The sequence below is a fragment of the Pollicipes pollicipes genome, unplaced genomic scaffold, assembly GCF_011947565.3.
Source record: "Pollicipes pollicipes isolate AB1234 unplaced genomic scaffold, Ppol_2.1 Scaffold_4881;HRSCAF=5763_pilon_pilon_pilon, whole genome shotgun sequence".
Taxonomy (NCBI): Eukaryota; Metazoa; Arthropoda; class Thecostraca; order Pollicipedomorpha; family Pollicipedidae; genus Pollicipes; species Pollicipes pollicipes.
Window position 1 is genome coordinate 55847822 of NW_023596576.1, and position 19062 is coordinate 55866883.

Here is a 19062-nt window from a genome sequence, read left to right on the forward strand (position 1 = left end):
GCCCACACCCAGACCACATGAAACCAGCACTGCGGCTCTAACAGCACCGGCATTTCCCCCAGCGAGCCATCTGCTTACGTCTTCACTACGCGCTGCCAGCGCCAGCTGCCTACCGTGAACAGCCTGTCACCTATGGCCACCCTGAACAAGCAGACGATCTTTGCCCTCACACAAGTCCGCTGTAAGCGCGACAGGCCGCGGGCCGCTAAAGACGGCGGCCAAACATAAGCACAGCAGCAGAGGAAGCCGTGAAACCCCGCCGAGCCTCTCCAGCCCACGTCCCCTCAGCCGAACAGCTCACAAGGGATGGCGATAAAGCTGAGTGCGTTGAAGACGGCATTCTCGTGGGCGGCGTCGGCGGCGGGCTCCGTGGAGCGCGGCGGGGTCACAATACCACCGAACATCACCAGCTCGCCACGCGCCGCCACCAGCGAGTAGAAGTTCCGCTCGTCGGGGCCGTCGGGGCGGGCGCAGTGGCGCCAGCGCACGGTACCAGCCGACACGGCCGCCGCCACCTCCAGCACGTGCAGGGCGAGCGGGCGGCGGCCGACGGGCGCCACCAGCCGGTAGCCGGCGGCGAGCGCGGCGCGGCAGCGAGGTCGCGGCCGCGGCGCCGCCCGCTCGGCCGCGGCCGCCTCCAGCCGCGCCTCCATGCGCCGCAGGCCGGCCAGGCGCAGGTCGCGACTGCCGCGCGCGTTCGGGCGCACCGAGGGGCGTGGCGCGCCGCGCTCGGCTGGCGGCGGCGCGCGTCGCGTCAGCTGGCCGGTCTCGGGCCCGGCCGAATGCGCGGCCGGTCGCGGCGGAGGCACGCGACGCTCGCTGTCGGCAAACGGGAGGCCAGGCATTCAGAAATGAGACCGAGCCAGCACGAAAGAAACACTCACAGCTTCTAAAACCTTGAGACGATGAAAAACATTACGTAAGCTGTTAAGTGCATTTGCGCGAAACAATATGCACATAAATAAGACAGTACTAATAGCCTTATTCCTCGGAGACAGACCAGGCCAAAGGAGAAACAGATGCGTTAAAAATACGTACATGCGTTTGCATGTACACGCGTTTTTCGCGTATTCTCTTAGCTAGATATGCACAATATGGTAGTAATGGCTGCCCAGTGCTCCCTGTTTAATCCCCTGAATGTTGGTGTTCTGTAAAAACTGTGACTCGCTGTTTCCCCCCCCCCCCCAAAAAAAAACTGAAGCGTCAAGTACGATGAACGGCCGGCAATTTTGAATTCGCTTCTGCTATTCGTTTCAATGAAGGCACGTTGCCAAAATATCAACGCATCTTTATCTCCATTCTCCTAGCTTTTCCCTGAGGAGTACGACAGTGAAAAACATTATTTTCTGCGCGTCGGAAGCCGGCAGCCCATCTTCACGACGGAGAGTGCTCGTTTAGCGCAGTATGCCGCTCATGGCCTGACTAATCGCAAAATGTCCGCCAACGACCTTATCTACGCAGCAGCACAGCCATTATTCAGAAGATAACACTGCCCACGAAGCCAGTCGCGCAGCCAAGAGGGGTCTCATGTCGCTTTAGCCCCTTCCCCCCTCGTCAGGTTCAAGCGCAGTATTTCACCACGACGCTACTGAATAACCATTTTGGTTTGGAATCTCGAAGACACCACCATGGGTAGCATCATGCAGAGACCACCAGCCATAATTTAGGTGAAACAACTGATAAAGCCACCAGGGCAAGGCGACGACGGCCCATTGATGCGCAGGCTGGGCACCGTACTTAGCAGCGTTTATAGGGTGTGTTAGTCTGTTCGCAGTGCGAATTACCCCTAATGGAACTGGAAATCGTGCGGTGCCTGTGGCCTCTCAATCGGAAATCAAGGTAGCCCACCCCCCCCCCCTCGTCTAAATTCTGACTGCGCCCCTGCACGGATATTGTCCGCAGTCACTCATACGATACCCCGAAATACACGACACGATAATACGTACGCTAATACGATATCCCGAAATACCCGACACGATAATACGTACGCTAATATGATTTCTCAAGCGTCACAGATGCTCTTATCGAAACACAACATACCCAACACTCAACCGGTAATTGCCAGCCGACGCAGCGTATGCGACGGTCCAAGTCCGCGCCACCACTCACCCGTGCAGGGCCGGCGCTGCATGGACGCTTCCTTGCGCCAGGTGCACGTTGCCTTGAGCCGGAATGGCGTTTTCCTGGCCCTGGTGGACATTGCCTTGCGCCGGAATGGCGTTTCCGTGCCCGGGGTGGGCGTTTCCCTGTCCGTGGTGGGGGTTGCCCTGTCCGGGGTGGGCGTTTCCCTGCCCGGGGTGGACGTTGCCTTGCGCCGGGTTGGCGTTTCCGTGCCCGTGGTGGGCGTTTCCCTGCCCGGGGTGGGCGTTGCCTTGCGCCGGGTGTCCGTGGCCCCGGGCGGTCTGCGTTGGCGAGGAGAGAGCGGTCGACTCGCCGCGACACCGGCCCAGCACCACCACCTTCCTGCCCACCTGGGAAGCGAACGACGCCAGTTGGGTGACACCTGCACCCAGTAGGCCATGGTGTCACCATTCCGGGGGGGGGGGGGGGCACTCGCTACAGGCGACAACGTTCCCTGGTGTTGATTCGCTGATAAGCCGGATCTGTTGATCTGCGCAACCATCAGTCATATGTTGCCAGTCTAACGCGGGCGACACGGCGCAAGCGAGGGGGACGCCCCATCATGGCGTGACAATCGGCGCATCAGTGGACCAGGCGACAGTGGTCAAGCATGAGGTAAACCATAGCAGCAACCAACGAGATAAAGAGGCACTTGTAGGGGACTCTAACTCCCACTTATCGCTGAAAAGCAAACAGAGGACCCGTGCTCAGCCCATTGAGTCTGCGCAACCAGCACGACCAGCGACAAATTCACGGACGGACCAGGCAGGCCGGGTGGCACCAGAGCTGCAGCGGCGCGTTCTCGATGCCCTCCACGGTCAGCTGACGCCAGCGCCACTCGGCGGACGGCGCGCCAAGCTCCAGCAGCCAGGCGTCCTGACGAAGCTGGTTCGGGCCGACGCAGCCGCCTGATGGCAAACGCGCGAACTGAGAATAGCCGCGCTCGGCGGCAGGCTGCGCCACCATGCAGCGAGCGATCAGGAGCGTGCCTACCAGCCACATCGCGCAGGGTGAAAACCCGCGCGGATGACAGGTTTCCAGTTTCTTTCCTCCGGTACCAACTAAGCAGCCGCCGTTCCTCGCTTTCAAAGGGTCCCCTGGTTCATCTGGTTGTCGCGGCAATCGTTCCTTGAAGGGAGTGTTCCACATTTAAATGGGTTTTCGAACTGAACAGGACATGTTGGAGACTTTCCGTAGCAGTTCACGGCCACGCTCATTTTAAGACCTAAACCCCTCTACTTTCTGAACTATACGTCCGCGAAGATGTACTTAAAGGCCACCCACGCATCCACAGGACCATCATAACGCCGTCCAAATCCTGCTATTCCATTGCCAGTGCGGCGAATAAGGCCGAGAAAAATAGAATTGTCGAGTTGGTCGTATCTGACGACCGTGAGCACGATTTCCTGACATAACAGCCGTCAATGGACTCTCAACAAAGATGGTGCAAGGCACGATGACGGAATCACACAATGCCACATTGAGGAGCGTGTTTACTTAATAGGAAAATTGTATTGTCCAGTGCAGTCTCTGTCAATTAACGAGTAAGCACGGTTGTCAGTAAGCTTGTTCCATCGCATCTGATGCTTACTTTAATATCTTCAAATGTGGAGCATTCCCTTCAACCCGAACATGGTCTCCGGCTACCGTTCACCGTTGGCGTCGCCGTTCAGTGCTCGTTGCCCCCGCACCCGAGCCGCCCCGCCCGACAGCGACCCTTCCCCGAGTCCCCGGCACCCGAGCCGCCCCGCCCGACAGCGACCCTTCCCCGAGTCCCCGGTACCCGTGCCCCCCCCCCCCCCCGCCCCCAGAGCGGCCCCTCACCGAGCAGCAGCAGGTGCCTGTCGTCCAGCACCAGCTGGGAGTGGCCGTAGCGCGGCTCCGGCGCCGGCACGCTACACCGCTGCTGACGCCACTCCTCCGTCACGAAGTCGAACACCCACACGTCGTTGCTCCTGCATGGGAGGCGCAGCCGGCTGTGACGGTCACGCGGGACGTGTGCGTCGATGACACGGCTGTGTACGACGCCATCGGGTCCAGCTCGGGCCGACACTACACCCACATCACGCGACCCGCCTCAGTGGACAGTGCACACACGGGCCACGACATACAAAACCAGACACGGACTCCTCGCTAGGCTTGCGACATCACCGGCACAAGGGGCGGTGAAACGGAACTGTTAACGGGTCTGAACGACACCAGCCTGGCGGCGACGACCGGAGACGAGCCTCAGAGCTGGGACCTGCGGACCACCGGCACGTGGCCGGAGGTAACCCGCCGCCCACCGCGTGCTGCCAAGTCCCGCTTCGGCGGCGTCGTGTCGACTCACGGCGCAAACCGGCTGCTGTGGCTGTGCAGGCCGCCCACCACCACCATCTGGTGGCCGTGCACCGAAGCTGCGTGCCGCGCCATCTTAGGTGGCCAGCGCGCCGAGCAGACGGTGCCCGGCAGGCCGGTCTCGGGCACGCTGGACGTCACTCCACGCACCTCCTCCCAGCGACACTCCTGCCGGCCGGGGGAAAGGAATGTCACCGCACACATCCTCCAGTGATGCTCCTGCCGGCCGGGGCAAGGAACATCACTGCACACCTCCTCCCAGCGACACTCCTGCCGGCCGGGGGAAAGGAATGTCACCGCACACATCCTCCAGCAACACTCCTGCTGGCCGGGGCAAGGAAGGCCATCGTACACCTTCCAGCGATATCCCCTCCGGCAGGGGGCAGGGAAGGTCACCGTAACCTCCTCCCAGCGATATCCCCTCCGGCAGGGGGCAGGGAAGGTCACCGTAACCTCCTCCCAGCGATATCCCCTCCAGCAGGAGGCAGTAAGTGTCACCGTACAACCCCAGCGACACTCCTGCCGCCCGGACCAGGGAAGATCACTGTACACCCCACTACATCCCACTCTGGCTGCTGCCTGAAGGTGACTGTACACCCCTGTGGTTTATAGTAGGGTCGCTGTATAGTTCTGGGGCGACGAAGCGAGGCTGCGTGCCTTGTCTCAGCGACACAGCTTATTGAATCTATAAAATATACGACCACCGTGGAACTATTTACTATTTAACTTAACTATTTAAACTCTTATTGCACTACACATGAAAGAATGTCCCATGGACTACCTGGAACCATGTGAACGGCAACAGTCCTAGCTGCCCATTCCTCCCCCCTCCCCCATTGATAAAAGACGTCAACGGTCAACCCTAAAATGTCGTATCATCCCCACGGCATGGTGAGCTCTCCACGACACGACGAAAATGCACCACAGCCAGACATAGTAAACCAAAACCGCGCTACAGACCACTTCCAGAGACGGCAGGCACGATTCCAGACGCGGCACGAGCCAGGGCCGCCTCCGGGCTCAGTCCAGCCGACGCCACACACCTTGGTGTGATATACGTGCAGCTCGTCGAACAGCTTCCAGGACTGGTGCAGCGGGTAGGGTGCCGCCTGACTCCAGCCACCGAATAGCACCAGCCGGTCGCCGTAGGTGACCAGCGAGGCGTAGGCCTTGGGGCTGGGGTACGAGCCGACGGCCGGGGGACGCCGCCACTCCAGGCCGCCCAGCTCCAGCCACCAGAGGTCGTTGAACGAAGTCATGCGCGAGCTGCAGCCGCCGAAGACGTACATCCGCCCATCTGGTGACAGGGAACAGCATCAGAGCCAGACTCACACCCCATCCCTGGCGACAGGGAACAGCGTCAGAGCCAGACTCACATCCCATCCCTGGTGACAGGGAGCAGCGTCAGAGCCAGACTCACACCCCATCCCTGGTGACAGGGAGCAGCGTCAGAGCTAGACTCACGCCCCATCCCTGGTGACGGGGAGCAGCATCAGAGCCAGACTCACACCCCATCCCTGGTGACAGGGAGCAACATCAGAGTCAGGCTCACGCCCCATCCCTGGTGACAGGGAGCAACGTCAGAGCCAGGCTCACGCCCCATCCCTGGTGTGTCTGGTCGTAATGTCGCACTGCGAAGATAACAAGCTTTGGCGTGCAAGCACATGGTCTCACAACTGCTACAAATAAGAGCAGAACTCGAAACAGAGCGATCCTCTCCAGCACCAACCACGCTTCAGAAGGGCATGGCACCACCCGCCACACAAACAGACAGCGGCAACACCCACCGAGCATGGCGGCGGAGTGAGCGCAACGTTTCGTGATGACGCGGTGCGGGGCGATCGGCGAGCCCGGCACCGGCGGCGGCGTGTCGTAGTGGAACCAGGCCACGGACAGCTCATCCAGACTGCGAGTCAGCAGGCGGCGCAGCTTGATCTCCACACCTGCGCCCAGCACACAGGACAGGCCATGGTGACAGAACTGTGATGAGTCTGATGATTGTTAGGGAACATCAGAAGGTTCATCCAAAACGTACTTTGAAAAACGGTCTGTTGAAAGTAAAAACTGCAGTAAAACAGCAGTAAAAAGGTTATGACTAAACTGCAATAAAAAGGTTATGTTGTATAGGCACACTGCAATAAAAGGACCGGAACTGCAAAAAGAATTCCATATGCAACTGCCAAAGCATCATTAATAATGATCAACTGTGGCACCTCAGCCAAGGCGCAACATGGGCCACAACCTCACATGAACCTTAAAATCAACCACACTCAGTGACAAGGGCGAAAGACACGTCACCGCCGCTGGCTGGTCTGGTCTGGACGCTCCACCGTTCATTTCCCCGTCTGGCCCTCACGTCTGACGGCGTGCAGCCAGCGGCGCGACACCAGCCTGCAGCTCCGCATGTCGTCGTAAGGCAGCACGAATGTCAGCAGGTGATCCAGGATCTCGTCAGGTAGGTCGCCAGTGGACCTGCCCCCCTGCCACGGCTCGTCGTGGTCTGAGTCCGTGTCGCAGGGCGAGGTGTCAGGCGCTGCATCAGACATGCTGGGCAGCTGCCCCTCTTCTGTTTGTGGGGTGTTGTCCATGCTGGGTCCAGACACTATGTCTTCCATGCTGGTCATTGGTTGGGCACCAGCAGAGTTGACGTTTTTGTCATTCATGCTGATCTCCTCATATCTGGAAATGATGGAAATGGTTGGATTCAGCAGGAACAGTCCTTACATACCATGCCCATCCAACAAAATGGACTAGCCCCAAATATTTTTGCATGAAGAAGTTTGAAAGCACTTTCTATTAAGCTTAGGTTGGTGGTTCAGCTGGCAAATCTAATGGGTGGGAGAGGTATGTTTAAACTCATCCAGTGAACTCTGATGGCTAAAAACCATATAACACACTTTAATCATCCTTTCAATGGATAGATCACTACTGCAAGGCTGATGTAAGTTTGTTACAGCAACCCCTTTGATGGCTTTATGTCACTGATTCCTCCAAGACCATATTAAATGGAGCAGGGCACTGCCACTATTCCACCTAAAACTTTGTCATGGTTGCAGAGCATGTCTATAAGGGCCTCATAAACAAATATATATCTGGCCTAGAGCTTCTTATCACCAAACCAAAATGTGAGTTGGTTGCATAGCACTTGCAGGCTCCAGAAGAATCTCAGATAGCTTAATTCTGGTTGCTGTGGCAATCATGGCAACACACAATGATAGCAAATACCAATGACAACACCCTCATTAAAAATCTATCCCTTGCTTGGGGTGTGACCTCACCATCTTTTTTAAAAATGCATCCCTTCCATGGCAAACAAAGTGAACACAGCCAAAGCATTTCACAGAAACATGACTGAATAAACTGGCCAAGTTTACATCCCCCAAGTCAGTTGCATTACAGCATTCCAAATGCATTTCCATGAAATTGCACTTAGGTAACAAACCTAAATGTCTAAAAATTTATTCTGTCTTCTCTTTGCTCCAGGGAGGCCTGTTTTATTGGTGGACGATTTCCGAGAAATGGCATCACAAGTTTTTGGGCATTCCCAACGTAGGCCTGATACTTCCAAGGAGTTTGAATGAACTGTACTGATCATTAAGCCCATGCAATATTGACGAGCCAGATACAAAAGACATTTCTGAATACTTATGGCACCTTCTTGAATTATATGCTCTGCATACTGGCTGTAAATCGTCCGCCACCTCCCCCTTCTCAACCACTTGCAAGGCTATATTTCGCTTGTGCATCAACCAACGTCTAACCTGCGGCGTATCCGCCAGCTGACTAAAACAGCAAAATATAGCACAAATGCCTTCAGCTGATTGTACGATGACGTCACAAAACCAAAAACCGATGGAACCGCGCAGGGCCGTACGGGAACGGGCGGAAATGGGTGGGACCAGACGGGCTCGGTCTGATCCCGCCAGGCCCCGTTCTGTCTCTTTCTACTCCTTTTAGATACGTTCCTTGCCTTCCGATCCTGTTTCATCGTGCCAAGTCCTGCATGGTTAGGTCCCTTCAGGCTCCATCTAGTCCTGCCCGGTCCAGGGTCTCATCCCTTTCCATCATGGACGTAGGAACAGGTGGGGGGGGGGGGGGGACAGCGGGTCATGCCCCCCCCCCCCACACACTGTTCAAGGTGGGAGGCAGCAATGTGAACTGCCCCCTCCACTTTTCAGATTAAGGTTGCATTTGGCTTACTTTTGCACTACATTAAACATGCATGCCGATTTACCTAGTTCACCAGCCATCAAAGATCGACGCAGCACGGCCTGGAGACCGCAACGCCGGACATCGAGGCTGTTCTTGCTATGGCTTGCGAGCTCGCATGTTCAAGACCATATTACGTAGCTGTCCTATCAGTGATCAGCTCTGACAGGATCTTGAGCATTTTAAGACGAACATGGGATAGCCATGTTAAAACAAATTAGGAATTTTATTTCGTCTGCAATCTACAGTCAGAGAGAATCAATATCTCTGAGGAACACAAAAAACACGGAACTGGAGTCTATGTGTCAACCATCGGACCACCTGCAGTGGTCAGGGATGTTGTTGCGTCAATGACGGTTCCTGTGCTGATCCGCGGCCAACTGCGCGGATCATAAGGCCTTCCGTGTCAGGAATGGGAACAACGTGATATGATATATCCTTCTAATGGTCTCCGGATCGACCAGGAGATCCTGCCCCGTGCCACCAGAATGATAGCCAGAAGACACTTTGCGATGGGACGGAATGACCCTTCAGCCCTTGACCGGAAACGGTAATGTACCCCTGGTGCTCTACTCAAGAGGCCCTTGCCCGTAATGAAATAAGGGATCTCATTCTTGTTGAGTAGATGGGTGTCTCATTGTTGAGTAGGGTGGGACGAAATGAGCTTAGAAGACGAACGAGTTCATGCCATATTTTCCTGAGAACGTTCATTTTTTCAGAACGTATTTTGAAACAAATTACAACAGGAGGCTTGAACATGCGCGCCCGCAACCTCGAGAACAAGGACAAGGATGGTCCGGGTTGCAGCTTCCGTAAAACCGAAAAGTTTCGGCAGCTGTAAGTGCCGCCAGACAGCGGGCGTCGGGTTAATCTGTCTTCTGGATAGATAAATAGCTGCAAAAGCACGAGAAATAGAGATTCTGCCTTCACTCTCCCAGTTCAACCACCAGATTCCAGCCCCACTTCGCGGTACTTTAAGGGCCAATCCGTTCTTTTCATCAGTCGAAAAATTGTACACGTGAAATGTGCGCTCAGATTGCCTTCTAAATGTAAGATATGATGTCATGAAGCGTTTGAGGATACTTTTTATGTCTTTTGTCATTGTTTCTTGCAGTTTCAAGCTCCAGAATTTGTTTCAGCCTAAAATGTTGCGACAAGTCTTACCTTTTGAAAAGCAGACAGCAAGATGAAGGTGCATGGAAAATCCGTCACACTGTGAGCCATCGATCCACTTTCAAAATTTCCACCAGCCTATATCCGGGCCGTATTTTGGCATCTACACTGTGGAGGCAGATGCTTCCTCAATGACCCAAAATGCCTACCCTCTCGTGGAATTTCGTCTCCCCAGGAAAGACAATGTTAAATAGAGAAACTGGATAGCCTTATTAGCCAAATGACAGATAAGTCCAATAGGCAAGATTGTGCACCAGTGAGAAACAGCTTTAGATACATATCTAGCGCAGCAGCCATGACATTTGAATGAAGAGCGATAACAACCTCCATCCCCCCCCCTCCGGTCATCGGGCTCGCTTTCCAGAAAAAGTTCCTGAAGTACACCCTGAGCTTGGCCCCGCCCCGCTTTCTGAAACGTTCTTACGCCTATGCTTTCTATCCAAGCCCATCAGTCTCGTCCATTTCCACTCAGCACCTTCCAATTCCGTATAGTCACATCTGATTTCATCCGGTCCACTGGTCTCATCGCATTCCATCCTGTTCAGTCTGGTCCAGTTCCGTGTCGCCCCGCTCCATTCGGTCATGTGCGGTGCCTCCCGATTCCATGTGATACTGTCCGTTCACGTCTGGTTCGGTCTGGCTCTGTCCGGTTCCGTCCGGTTTGGCTAGGTGCTTCGGTCCGGTCCGGCCCCGTCTTGTTCAGTTCTGGCCTCTATTCCGTTTGGCTCTATTCGGTCACGTCCCGTGTCGTACGACCCCATAAGATCTCATCCAACTCCATCCAGTCCCGTTTGGTTTGATTCCGTACGGTCCCGTTTGATTCTGTTTGGTCCCGTCCGGTCCCATCTTGCTTCATTGCGTTCCGTTCGGTTCCGTTCACGCCCGGTACCATCTGATCTTCTCTAGTCCTGTTTAGTTCCATGTGGTTCCGTCTGATTTCATCAGATTTCGCCCGGTTTCATGCAGTCCCGTCCGGTCTGGTCATTCCTGGTCCCTTCTGGTTTGGTCTGAAATGGTCCCGTCCGGCCCCGTCTTGCTTCATGGTATTCCATCTGATTCCGTTCGGTCCGATCCGATTCCGTCCGGTTATGTGCAGTCCAGTTCTGTCTCCCCCGGTTCCTTTCGGTCCTCATGACCGCATGTGTGACAAGAAGCGGGCAGGTGCCATCATGGAATCCAAGGCCTAAATGCTCATGTAACCGCCTTGCATGCGACTACCACCACACCGCCGCACCGTAGTTTGTTAGCTGTAATTTTGTGACGTCATCAGCTGCCCGTACAATCAACCAGAAGTGCCATTTGCCATTTTCACTAGCATCGCATAATCAGCTGACAACCGCACATCAGTTTCGTGTTGACGCCAGGTGATGATGAGTGTACGTCGGTGATAGGTGCGGGGAAATTCCCATTTGTTAACCACATTATTTAGCGCCTAGATCACACCAAATGTGCTCGATGTATGCCTGAAAACCTAGTGCGTCGAATTATACTATTATTCCATGATTTGCTCGATGAATGTCTTTTGTTTAGCCTGTTTTAGCAAGTGCAAGGCCTACTCCGGTGGTACCGAAGTTCCATGGCAGAATTTGCTCTGATCGGTGGCCTTAGGTTCATACCATTGAGGTGGAGATTGAAAAGCACCCTGTGCCTACCACTTAAGCATTCTTGTAGCTTAATTATTTCCAGGCTCAGTTTCAGTACACTGTGTTGCAATATGAAATTCGATTTTTTCAAAGGCATGATACCCAAAGATGTCTGAAGTTGAGGTTACCAGTGCACCAGCATTGAAAGATAATTCAGCTGATTGTCATCCACACAGAGACAGCTATGATGCATCATCTACACAGGTAAGCACCAGTCAGTGGCTTCTGCTTTAAAAGCTTTGGTTTGTCACTACTAGTGAACTGAAATCTGCTCATATGAAATTGCTGCTCATTACAGCTATTTGCTGATCTTAGTGACATGGCATTTGCATTTCCTTCCTTGCCCTGCTTTAGCATGCTCTGGATGAATAAATGTGCCTGTATTCTGTGCATCCTTGTCTAGGTGTGCCTCTGTAGTGTCCCATGCCAGGGTGTTGTGCCAGGGCTGGGCAGATGAAGTGGCCAGTCTTCAAGGATGGGGATTTATGTGCTAGCAGTTGTCAGTAGTATGTGTATGCTCTGGTATCATTTTATTGATGGCTACTAAACTGCTCTAAAGGTATCAATTAGTCCTATCTTGGTAGGCATTTGTTTTGGCCATTTTGAGATTGTTATCAAGCAGTAGGTCTCTCAGAAAGTGTCAATAGGATCCTGCTCTCATGATTATTTAAAATGTGTACCACCCAACCTTTCCCTTGAGTCTTATCCTTGCAAACCATGCCATGTTTTCTGCTATCTTTGTGCTGATGCAGCTTGTCAGCTTCTTTGTGAATTTGTTCATCACTTCCCTGCTTGTTGATGTTTTTCAGGAAGCTGGGCCACCAATCTGTGTGCTCTGCAGCGGTGCTGTGACAGTTACCCAACCAGCAGACCTGGACAAACTGGATGTGTTTGCCAGGCTGTCCTCAGCCTCAGATATCATCATTAGCAAGGTATGCATACATTCTGAATTAATCTGATGTGTTTAGGACATCCACAGCTTAATGTCTGGTGGTGGAGGTGTGACTTGTCTGCTTTGCAAGCTAGCTTTGATGTGCACACATGCAGGAATGCTGGACAGTGGTGTGTGTCACTGCACCTGTCAGTGACCAACCAATCTGTACTATCTCCATGACCAGTGTGTCACTGCAGCTGTTGGCTACCACTGCCTGTACTGGCATGGTGGTCTGATTGTGTAGGCTGCTACCCTGTATGTACTGGTACTGTGGCCTGGTTGTGTGGACTGCCACCATGTCTGTACTGGTACTGTGACCTGGTTGTGTGGGCTGCCACCATGTCTGTACTGGTGTTGTGACCTGATTGTGTGGGCTGCCACCATGTCTGTACTGGTGCTGTGACCTGATTGTGTGGGCTGCCACCATGTCTGTACTGGTACTGTGACCTGATTGTGTGGGCTGCCACCATATCGGTACTGGTGCTGTGACCTGATTGTGTGGGCTGCCACCATGTCTGTACTGGTACTGCGGCCTATTGTGTGGGCTGCCACCATGTCTGTACTGGTACTGTGGCCTGATTGTGTGGGCTGCCACCATGTCTGTACTGGTACTGTGACCTGATTGTGTGGGCTGCCACCATGTCTGTACTGGTACTGTGGCCTGATTGTGTGGGCTGCCACCATGTCTGTACTGGTACTGTGGCCTGATTGCATGGGCTGCCACCATGTCTGTACTGGTACTGTGACCTGATTGTGTGGGCTGCCACCATATCTGTACTGGTACTGTGGCCCGATTGCGTGCATGCCTGTGTGTATGTGTGTGTGGCCGCAGCTTTCGGCGGTTACCTCACCCCCCCCTCTATCTTTACGGTCCCCCCCCCCGTGACCGGGGTGTGTCTGTGTGTGACCGCAGCTCTCGGCGGTAACCTCACCCCCCCCCCCTCCCCCATCTTTGCGGTCCCCGTGACTCTGGGCGTGCCTGTGTGTGACCGCAGCTGTCGGCGGTGACTGGCTGCAGTACTGCGGCCCTGCATTCCCGCGGAAGCCACGTCTGTTCCGCCTGCCTGGACCGCTTGCAACAGCTACACAATCTCGAGGCCACGGTACGGACCACACGATACAAGCACAACGTCCACATTACCGGGAGTAACTGGCGCCTTCAGCTGGGAGGAAATGTTCCATGTTTGAACAAACTGAAGCAAGCATCAGTTATGATGGAAAATATAACCTTTAACTGTTGGGGCAAGTGCAAAAAGCTAGGACAAAAGACTTGCAGAAAATTAAGAAAAAACAGAAAAAAGTGCAGAAAATTTTCTGATAAAACTCATTTACTATTTAGTAGATACACCACACAATATGCCGCCATGTGATTACGTCATGACACGTCTATGACGTCAGAGTCGCTGCCGTTCTGGTCGTATCAGGACTGCCACTGTAGCGGACGGGGTGACTCACTCCCAGCACTTTAACTGGCCACAAGGTGACGGGGGCCGTCGTCCGAGCGCCAGGCGACATCCCTCGGAGGGATCTCTGTGCGGGTAGTCTCGATAGATGGGTTAGTAGACACTTTGACGACTCCTAAATGTTATGAGACTTTTAATGACGTATTCAAACGATAACGTATGGAGGAGCGTATTTATCAAATGGTGGAATATTGTTAAATGGAGCCTTTTGAGCTTATGATATCTAGCAAGAAGAGAGAGAGAGCGAGAGCGAGAGCGAGAGCGAGAGCGAGCGCGAGCGCGAGCGCGAGCGCGAGAGAGAGAGAGAGAGAGAGAGAGAGAGAGAGAGAGAGGAGAGGAGAGAGAGAGAGAGAGAGAGAGAGAGAGAGAGGAGTTGAGTTGAGTGAGTGAGTGGGGGAGTGGGGGAGTGAGAGAATACACATATCCTGCGCCTCTTTCTTTCTCTCTCCACACCCTTCCTATCTTTCCGTCTCTCCTCTCTTTTTCCCTCCCTCTCGCTTCCCTCCTTCCCGCTCCTCCATCCTGTCCTGTCAGTAGCTCCGGCTGCGACGAGGCCGAGATTAGTTCTTTTCGACCCAGTATGCTTCTGCTGACACTCGGCAATATGGCCGATTTTCAGTTTTGTCACGAATAGTTGCCTTCAGAAACGATCTCTCTTTGGCGTTATAGTCAGCACTGCGTTGTACCCCTTTCGTGTTGATAATGCTGGTATATTTCGTGGTCAAGTTTGTTCTCATGGTATTATCTTGAGCGCAGCGTGACGTTGTAGCCTGTCTGCTAGAGAACGTCGCGATGTGATGTGAATTGTTGTTTTTCTTGCTCAGATTACGAACCAAAAAAACTGTTTGATCACTTCATAAGCGATTTTTGCGAATTCCACGGTTCCAAGGACAATTTCAAGACTCGTCGGCAGCTCATTTTTTTTTAGTAAGGTTTTTTAATGGGAGTACCCCGTCTTTCGGGCATATTTAAAAAACATGCTCTGGTCAAACCGCAGAGCCAATTACATGTAATTGTGGCACAGGGTAGTGCCATTGCGTCTCCATGAATTTATCATAATGAGGATCGGTTTGAATTATTTTCGGGGTCCAAATTACCTTGTCAACGCCTTGCAATAACATTAAACTTTATTCTTGGTAGCCCCAGAGCGAAGCCCTTGTCGCGACTGTCGTCATGACGACGGTTGAATTCTGCTTAGGGCCGTCGTCGACTGTTACGCTACGGACTAGAGGTACTACCTTTGGGCTGTTTAAAGCCGCCCATTGCAGCCGTGGAGCTTTAAAGTTGCACCTGTCCCAGCTTCAGTGATACCAGTGCAAGTGAACGTTTCTGGTTGGTGCGTTAGATGATGAATGTCATTTACCGAGAAACGCATTGGTTGAAGCGTGAACCAGTGTGTCACTGAAGACCATGCTATACTATGTTTCCCAAAGCCAACAAGCGTTTCGAGAAGAGCCACTACGCTAGACGCTATTTGGGAGAACCGGAGGCCAAAATATAATGTTTCATTGCATTCGTGTGATGATAGCTCATGTTTACATATGCTTTTCCTAAATAGAGCGCTTTCGTAAAATGCGTTGCAAAAACATTCTGACGAATTAGTGTATCGCTTTCATTGGGGTGAAGATGGAGTCTAATGACATTTCTCCCGCCGTAGCGCTTACTTCGAATCGGAAGACTGAGCTGTTCAGAAGGCTTCCAGGAAAACTGGCATTGCCGATGAATGTGAGGCGTCTGATCGAACAATGCTTGAAAAGTGCAGCAAAGGTGGCATACTCCCTTTAACTATTCCGTTTCGAGTTATGTGTGTTGTGGCAGGAGTAAGGATGCGTCTGTGAGTGTGGCGGGAGCGGGAGTATGCGCCCGTGAGAGTAGCGGGAGTGCAATAACTTGCCTGTGGGAGGGATAGGAGTGTGACGATGCGTCTGTGAGAGTGGCGGGAGTGTAATGATGCGTCTATGAGAGTAGCGGGAGCGAGAGGACGTAGTCGGCAGTGGCCGAAGCGTGAAGATGCGTCTGGCAGAGTGGCCGAAGCGTGAAGATGCGTCTGGCAGAGTGGCCGAAGCGTGAAGATGCGTCTAGCAGAGTGGCCGAAGCGTGAGGATGCGTCTGGCAGAGTGGCCGGAGCGTCAAGATGCGTCTGGCGGAGTGGCCGGAGCGTCAAGATGCGTTTGGCGGAGTGGCCGGAGCGTCAAGATGCGTCTGGCGGAGTGGCCGGAGCGTCAAGATGCGTCTGGCGGAGTGGCCGGAGCGTCAAGATGCGTCTGGCGGAGTGGCCGGAGCGTCAAGATGCGTCTGGCGGAGTGGCCGACGTGTGAGGATGCGTCTGGCAGAGTGGCCGACGTGTGAGGATGCGTCTGGCAGAGTGGCCGACGTGTGAGGATGCGTCTGGCAGAGTGGCCGACGTGTGAGGATGCGTCTGGCAGAGTGGCCGAAGCGTCAAGGTGCGTCTGGCAGAGTGGCCGACGTGTGAGGATGCGTCTGGCAGAGTGGCCGACGTGTGAGAGAATGCGCCGATGGCCACTTCTTCGTTGGTCTCTTTGCAGTCCCCCCCCCCCCCCGCCCCAAAAGCGGCAGCAACATCATCACGGAGCGTAAGACCTGTTGAGATCTGTTGTGTCAATGTCGTGGCAGATGTCGCGGCAGATGACCCGCCGGCCTGCTGTCCCGTACGGATCAGATGGTGGCTGGCAGCTGGAGCGGGCCTGTGTCGTGACGCCGCGCCCTCTGCTGTTCATCGGGGCTGGCCCGGAAGCCGCTCTGACCCGCTGCTTAGCCCCTGTTCCTGCAGAACGGATGGGGTTCCCTGACGGCGACGCGTCCACCTGACCGGCCGGTGCCGCCCCGCAGGTCGAGCGGGAGCGGGCCCTGCTGGCCGAGCTGTTCCGCCGCAGCCGCGCCACGCCCGCCGCGCCGGCACCGCCGCCGCGTGAGGGCGCCAGCCTGCTGCTGGTCGATGACGTGGAGGTACGACTGCAGGATGACCGGGTGGCCGCCGTGCCCCTGACCTCCACGCGCCGGCGGCAGCTGATGCGGCAGGCGCGCAAGGCCGAGCGGCGCTTCGAGTGCGAGGTAAGCTGCTCAGGCTCAGGCGATTAGTGATGCTCGCTGAGATTTTTACTGCTGTGATACGTGTGTTGAACTCTGATCCAACAATGTCTGCTTCAGGCATCAGGGGTGGTGGGGTGGCTTCTTTCACCGACGGCTGGGACGTAAAGGCGTACGCTCGGAACTTGTGCGGTTCTGTAGGTTGTTTGGCTAGTCACGTGCCTGTTGTTCGTTTATCGGCAATGCTTGCCGAGAGTCGACGTCCTCGAACTCGCTGTGGCGTTGTTGACAGGCGTGCGGCAAGCGATTCCGCGCGTTCAGCCACCGCGTCGAGCACATGCTGATCCACGTCAAGGAGCAGCCCTGGTCGTGCCCGCACTGCCCCAAGAGATTCCGCACCAAGTCGGCGCGCACGGCGCACCAGCGGGTGCACGCGCCTGCTGCCGACGGCTTCGCGTGCACGCTGTGCGACCGCCGACTCACCGACGCTGCCTCCCTCCGCCAGCACGTGCGCACGCACTCGGCGCGCAAGCCGTTCACGTGCGACACGTGCGGCCACGCGTTCGCGCGACGCAAGGACCACGCCGTGCACGTGCGCCAGCACACTGGCGAGCGGCCGCACGCGTGCCCGGAGTGCGCGCAGACGTTCGTGGCGCGCTCGCGACTGAACCGGCACCTGCTGCTGCACCGCGACAAGCAGTTCACGTGCGGTTGCGGCCGTGCGTTTCGGCGGCGCTACGAGCTGGAGCGGCACGCGCGCGCCTGCGGCCAGCCGGCGGCCGCCGAGCCGCTGCCAGTGACCTACCTGTCGGCGCTCGTGCTGCCCGAGCCGACGTCCACGCTCTACTACCAGGTGGTGACGCCGGTGACGGCGGCGCCGGCCGAGAGCGAGCCGCCGGCCGTGGCTGCGCCGGAGGCGGACCGGCCGCCGGCCGCCGCCGGTCAGGTACTGGTGCCCTCCTACTGACAGGGGTCGGCGCCGGCGGTGGCGGGATGGTGCGCCCGGCTGCCGCGAGAGAATTCACCGCACAGACCTTCCTCGGTTGTGAATCTTGACCGCGACAGCGCGAGCGGACGCGAAGCTTCAGCTCGGGTTGGGGGCCAGCCACTGGCTTCTGGCTAAGGATGTTACAAACGTTGCAGCTATGTCAACTCGTATTTGGTCTTGTTGCTGATGCGGCCGTCTCTGGCGAGTGTGGGGATCTGGTCCAAGTGCATGTAGCATTGAGTCATTGCGTATTTATTGGAACGCTGGTAACCGTCTCAGTCGTTGGGCAGACACAGACGGAGGTCGCGAACAACAGTAAGAAAAAAGACGACTGAAGTTCTCAGAAGTTGTAAAGATTACGTCAAGGGTGGCGGGGTACGAGCCCGGATGCCAGACTTGACGCGCTGGCACTCGATATCGCACTATTTTTGTCGCATACCGGGCCGCTCGTTCGTTTTATTGCGGGCGTCCCGAGCTTCTCTGCGGCGAGTGTATCCGGGCGTGAAATATTGTCCTGCCGCGTTGCCCCCCCCCCCCCTTCCGAAGTTAAAACGTGCATGGTCATGGTGTGTGAGCCGGTGTAAACACGCGACGGTAAACAAGCCTGGCTGCCGTGCTTGTATCGCTGAGGTATAAGGGCACATGATATGAATTATGGCTTTGACTTGTTGATTACTCTACGACCCGGATCAGACCACTGATTTGAGTTGTGAACGACTCCTGAGTATCAGCAGGGCCTTTGTGTGCAGGATTTATGACAGTCCTGAGCACAGTGACCGCGGCACTAACGGTCTGGAGTGATATCATGTGTTGACAACGTACATCTCACGTTTTTACAGGTCTTTTTTCATGCATCGTCACTCTGCGCAGTGCGAGTGCGAAATTCACCCACTGTCATGTAAATATATATTTTGTATAGAAATGGTCGTGTTAGGCAGGCAATCGACGAAATCGCTCTTGAAAATGACGATTAAAGAGTCTTGCATTTTAAGCAGACTTCCTTCAGAGAAGTCCAGGTGTCATATAAGCATATCACACACGCTCACCCACGGACGTGCCGTCTTCCGGAGCTTGGCCAGACAAGACGCTTCAAGCCACAATGCAGTCGCATCACTCATCACGCATTGTCAATCGATATTGGCCTAT

General features: G+C 54.9%; 2 protein-coding genes across 2 annotated transcripts; one reads left to right on the plus strand and one right to left on the minus strand.

Moving 5' to 3' along the window:
- Positions 1-284: 284 nt before the first annotated feature.
- Fbxo42 (F-box protein 42) lies at positions 285-8219 on the minus strand. Its single transcript, XM_037223696.1, has 11 exons — positions 8139-8219; positions 6815-7137; positions 6246-6401; positions 5502-5755; positions 4451-4626; positions 3946-4076; positions 2884-3029; positions 2110-2471; positions 769-819; positions 730-733; positions 285-515 (listed from the first exon to the last, which is right to left on the minus strand). The coding sequence occupies exons 2-11, from the start codon at positions 7119-7121 to the stop codon at positions 285-287; spliced, it is 1818 nt and encodes a 605-aa protein (XP_037079591.1). The 5' UTR covers positions 7122-7137; positions 8139-8219.
- An 8576-nt stretch (positions 8220-16795) lies between these two features.
- On the plus strand, positions 16796-17895 carry LOC119100620 (gastrula zinc finger protein XlCGF71.1). The gene is made up of 4 exons (XM_037223698.1): positions 16796-16952; positions 17221-17647; positions 17726-17793; positions 17875-17895. The coding sequence occupies exons 1-4, from the start codon at positions 16911-16913 to the stop codon at positions 17893-17895; spliced, it is 558 nt and encodes a 185-aa protein (XP_037079593.1). The 5' UTR covers positions 16796-16910.
- Positions 17896-19062: the final 1167 nt, after the last annotated feature.

Excerpts from the sequence above, each read along its gene's own strand:
- Fbxo42 (XM_037223696.1), bottom strand. The coding sequence starts at position 7,121 with ATGAATGACAAAAACGTCAACTCTGCTGGTGCCCAACCAATGACCAGC. Across the intron at positions 5,756-6,245 it reads TCACTCCGCCGCCATGCTCG|ATGGGCGGATGTACGTCTTC; the intron begins GTGGGTGTTGCC and ends CCCTGTCACCAG. Across the intron at positions 820-2,109 it reads GCAGCGCCGGCCCTGCACGG|CGAGCGTCGCGTGCCTCCGC; the intron begins GTGAGTGGTGGC and ends GTTTGCCGACAG.
- LOC119100620 (XM_037223698.1), top strand. The coding sequence starts at position 16,911 with ATGCGGCAGGCGCGCAAGGCCGAGCGGCGCTTCGAGTGCGAG. Across the intron at positions 17,648-17,725 it reads GTTCACGTGCGGTTGCGGCC|TGACCTACCTGTCGGCGCTC; the intron begins GTGCGTTTCGGC and ends AGCCGCTGCCAG. Across the intron at positions 17,794-17,874 it reads ACTACCAGGTGGTGACGCCG|GTACTGGTGCCCTCCTACTG; the intron begins GTGACGGCGGCG and ends GCCGCCGGTCAG.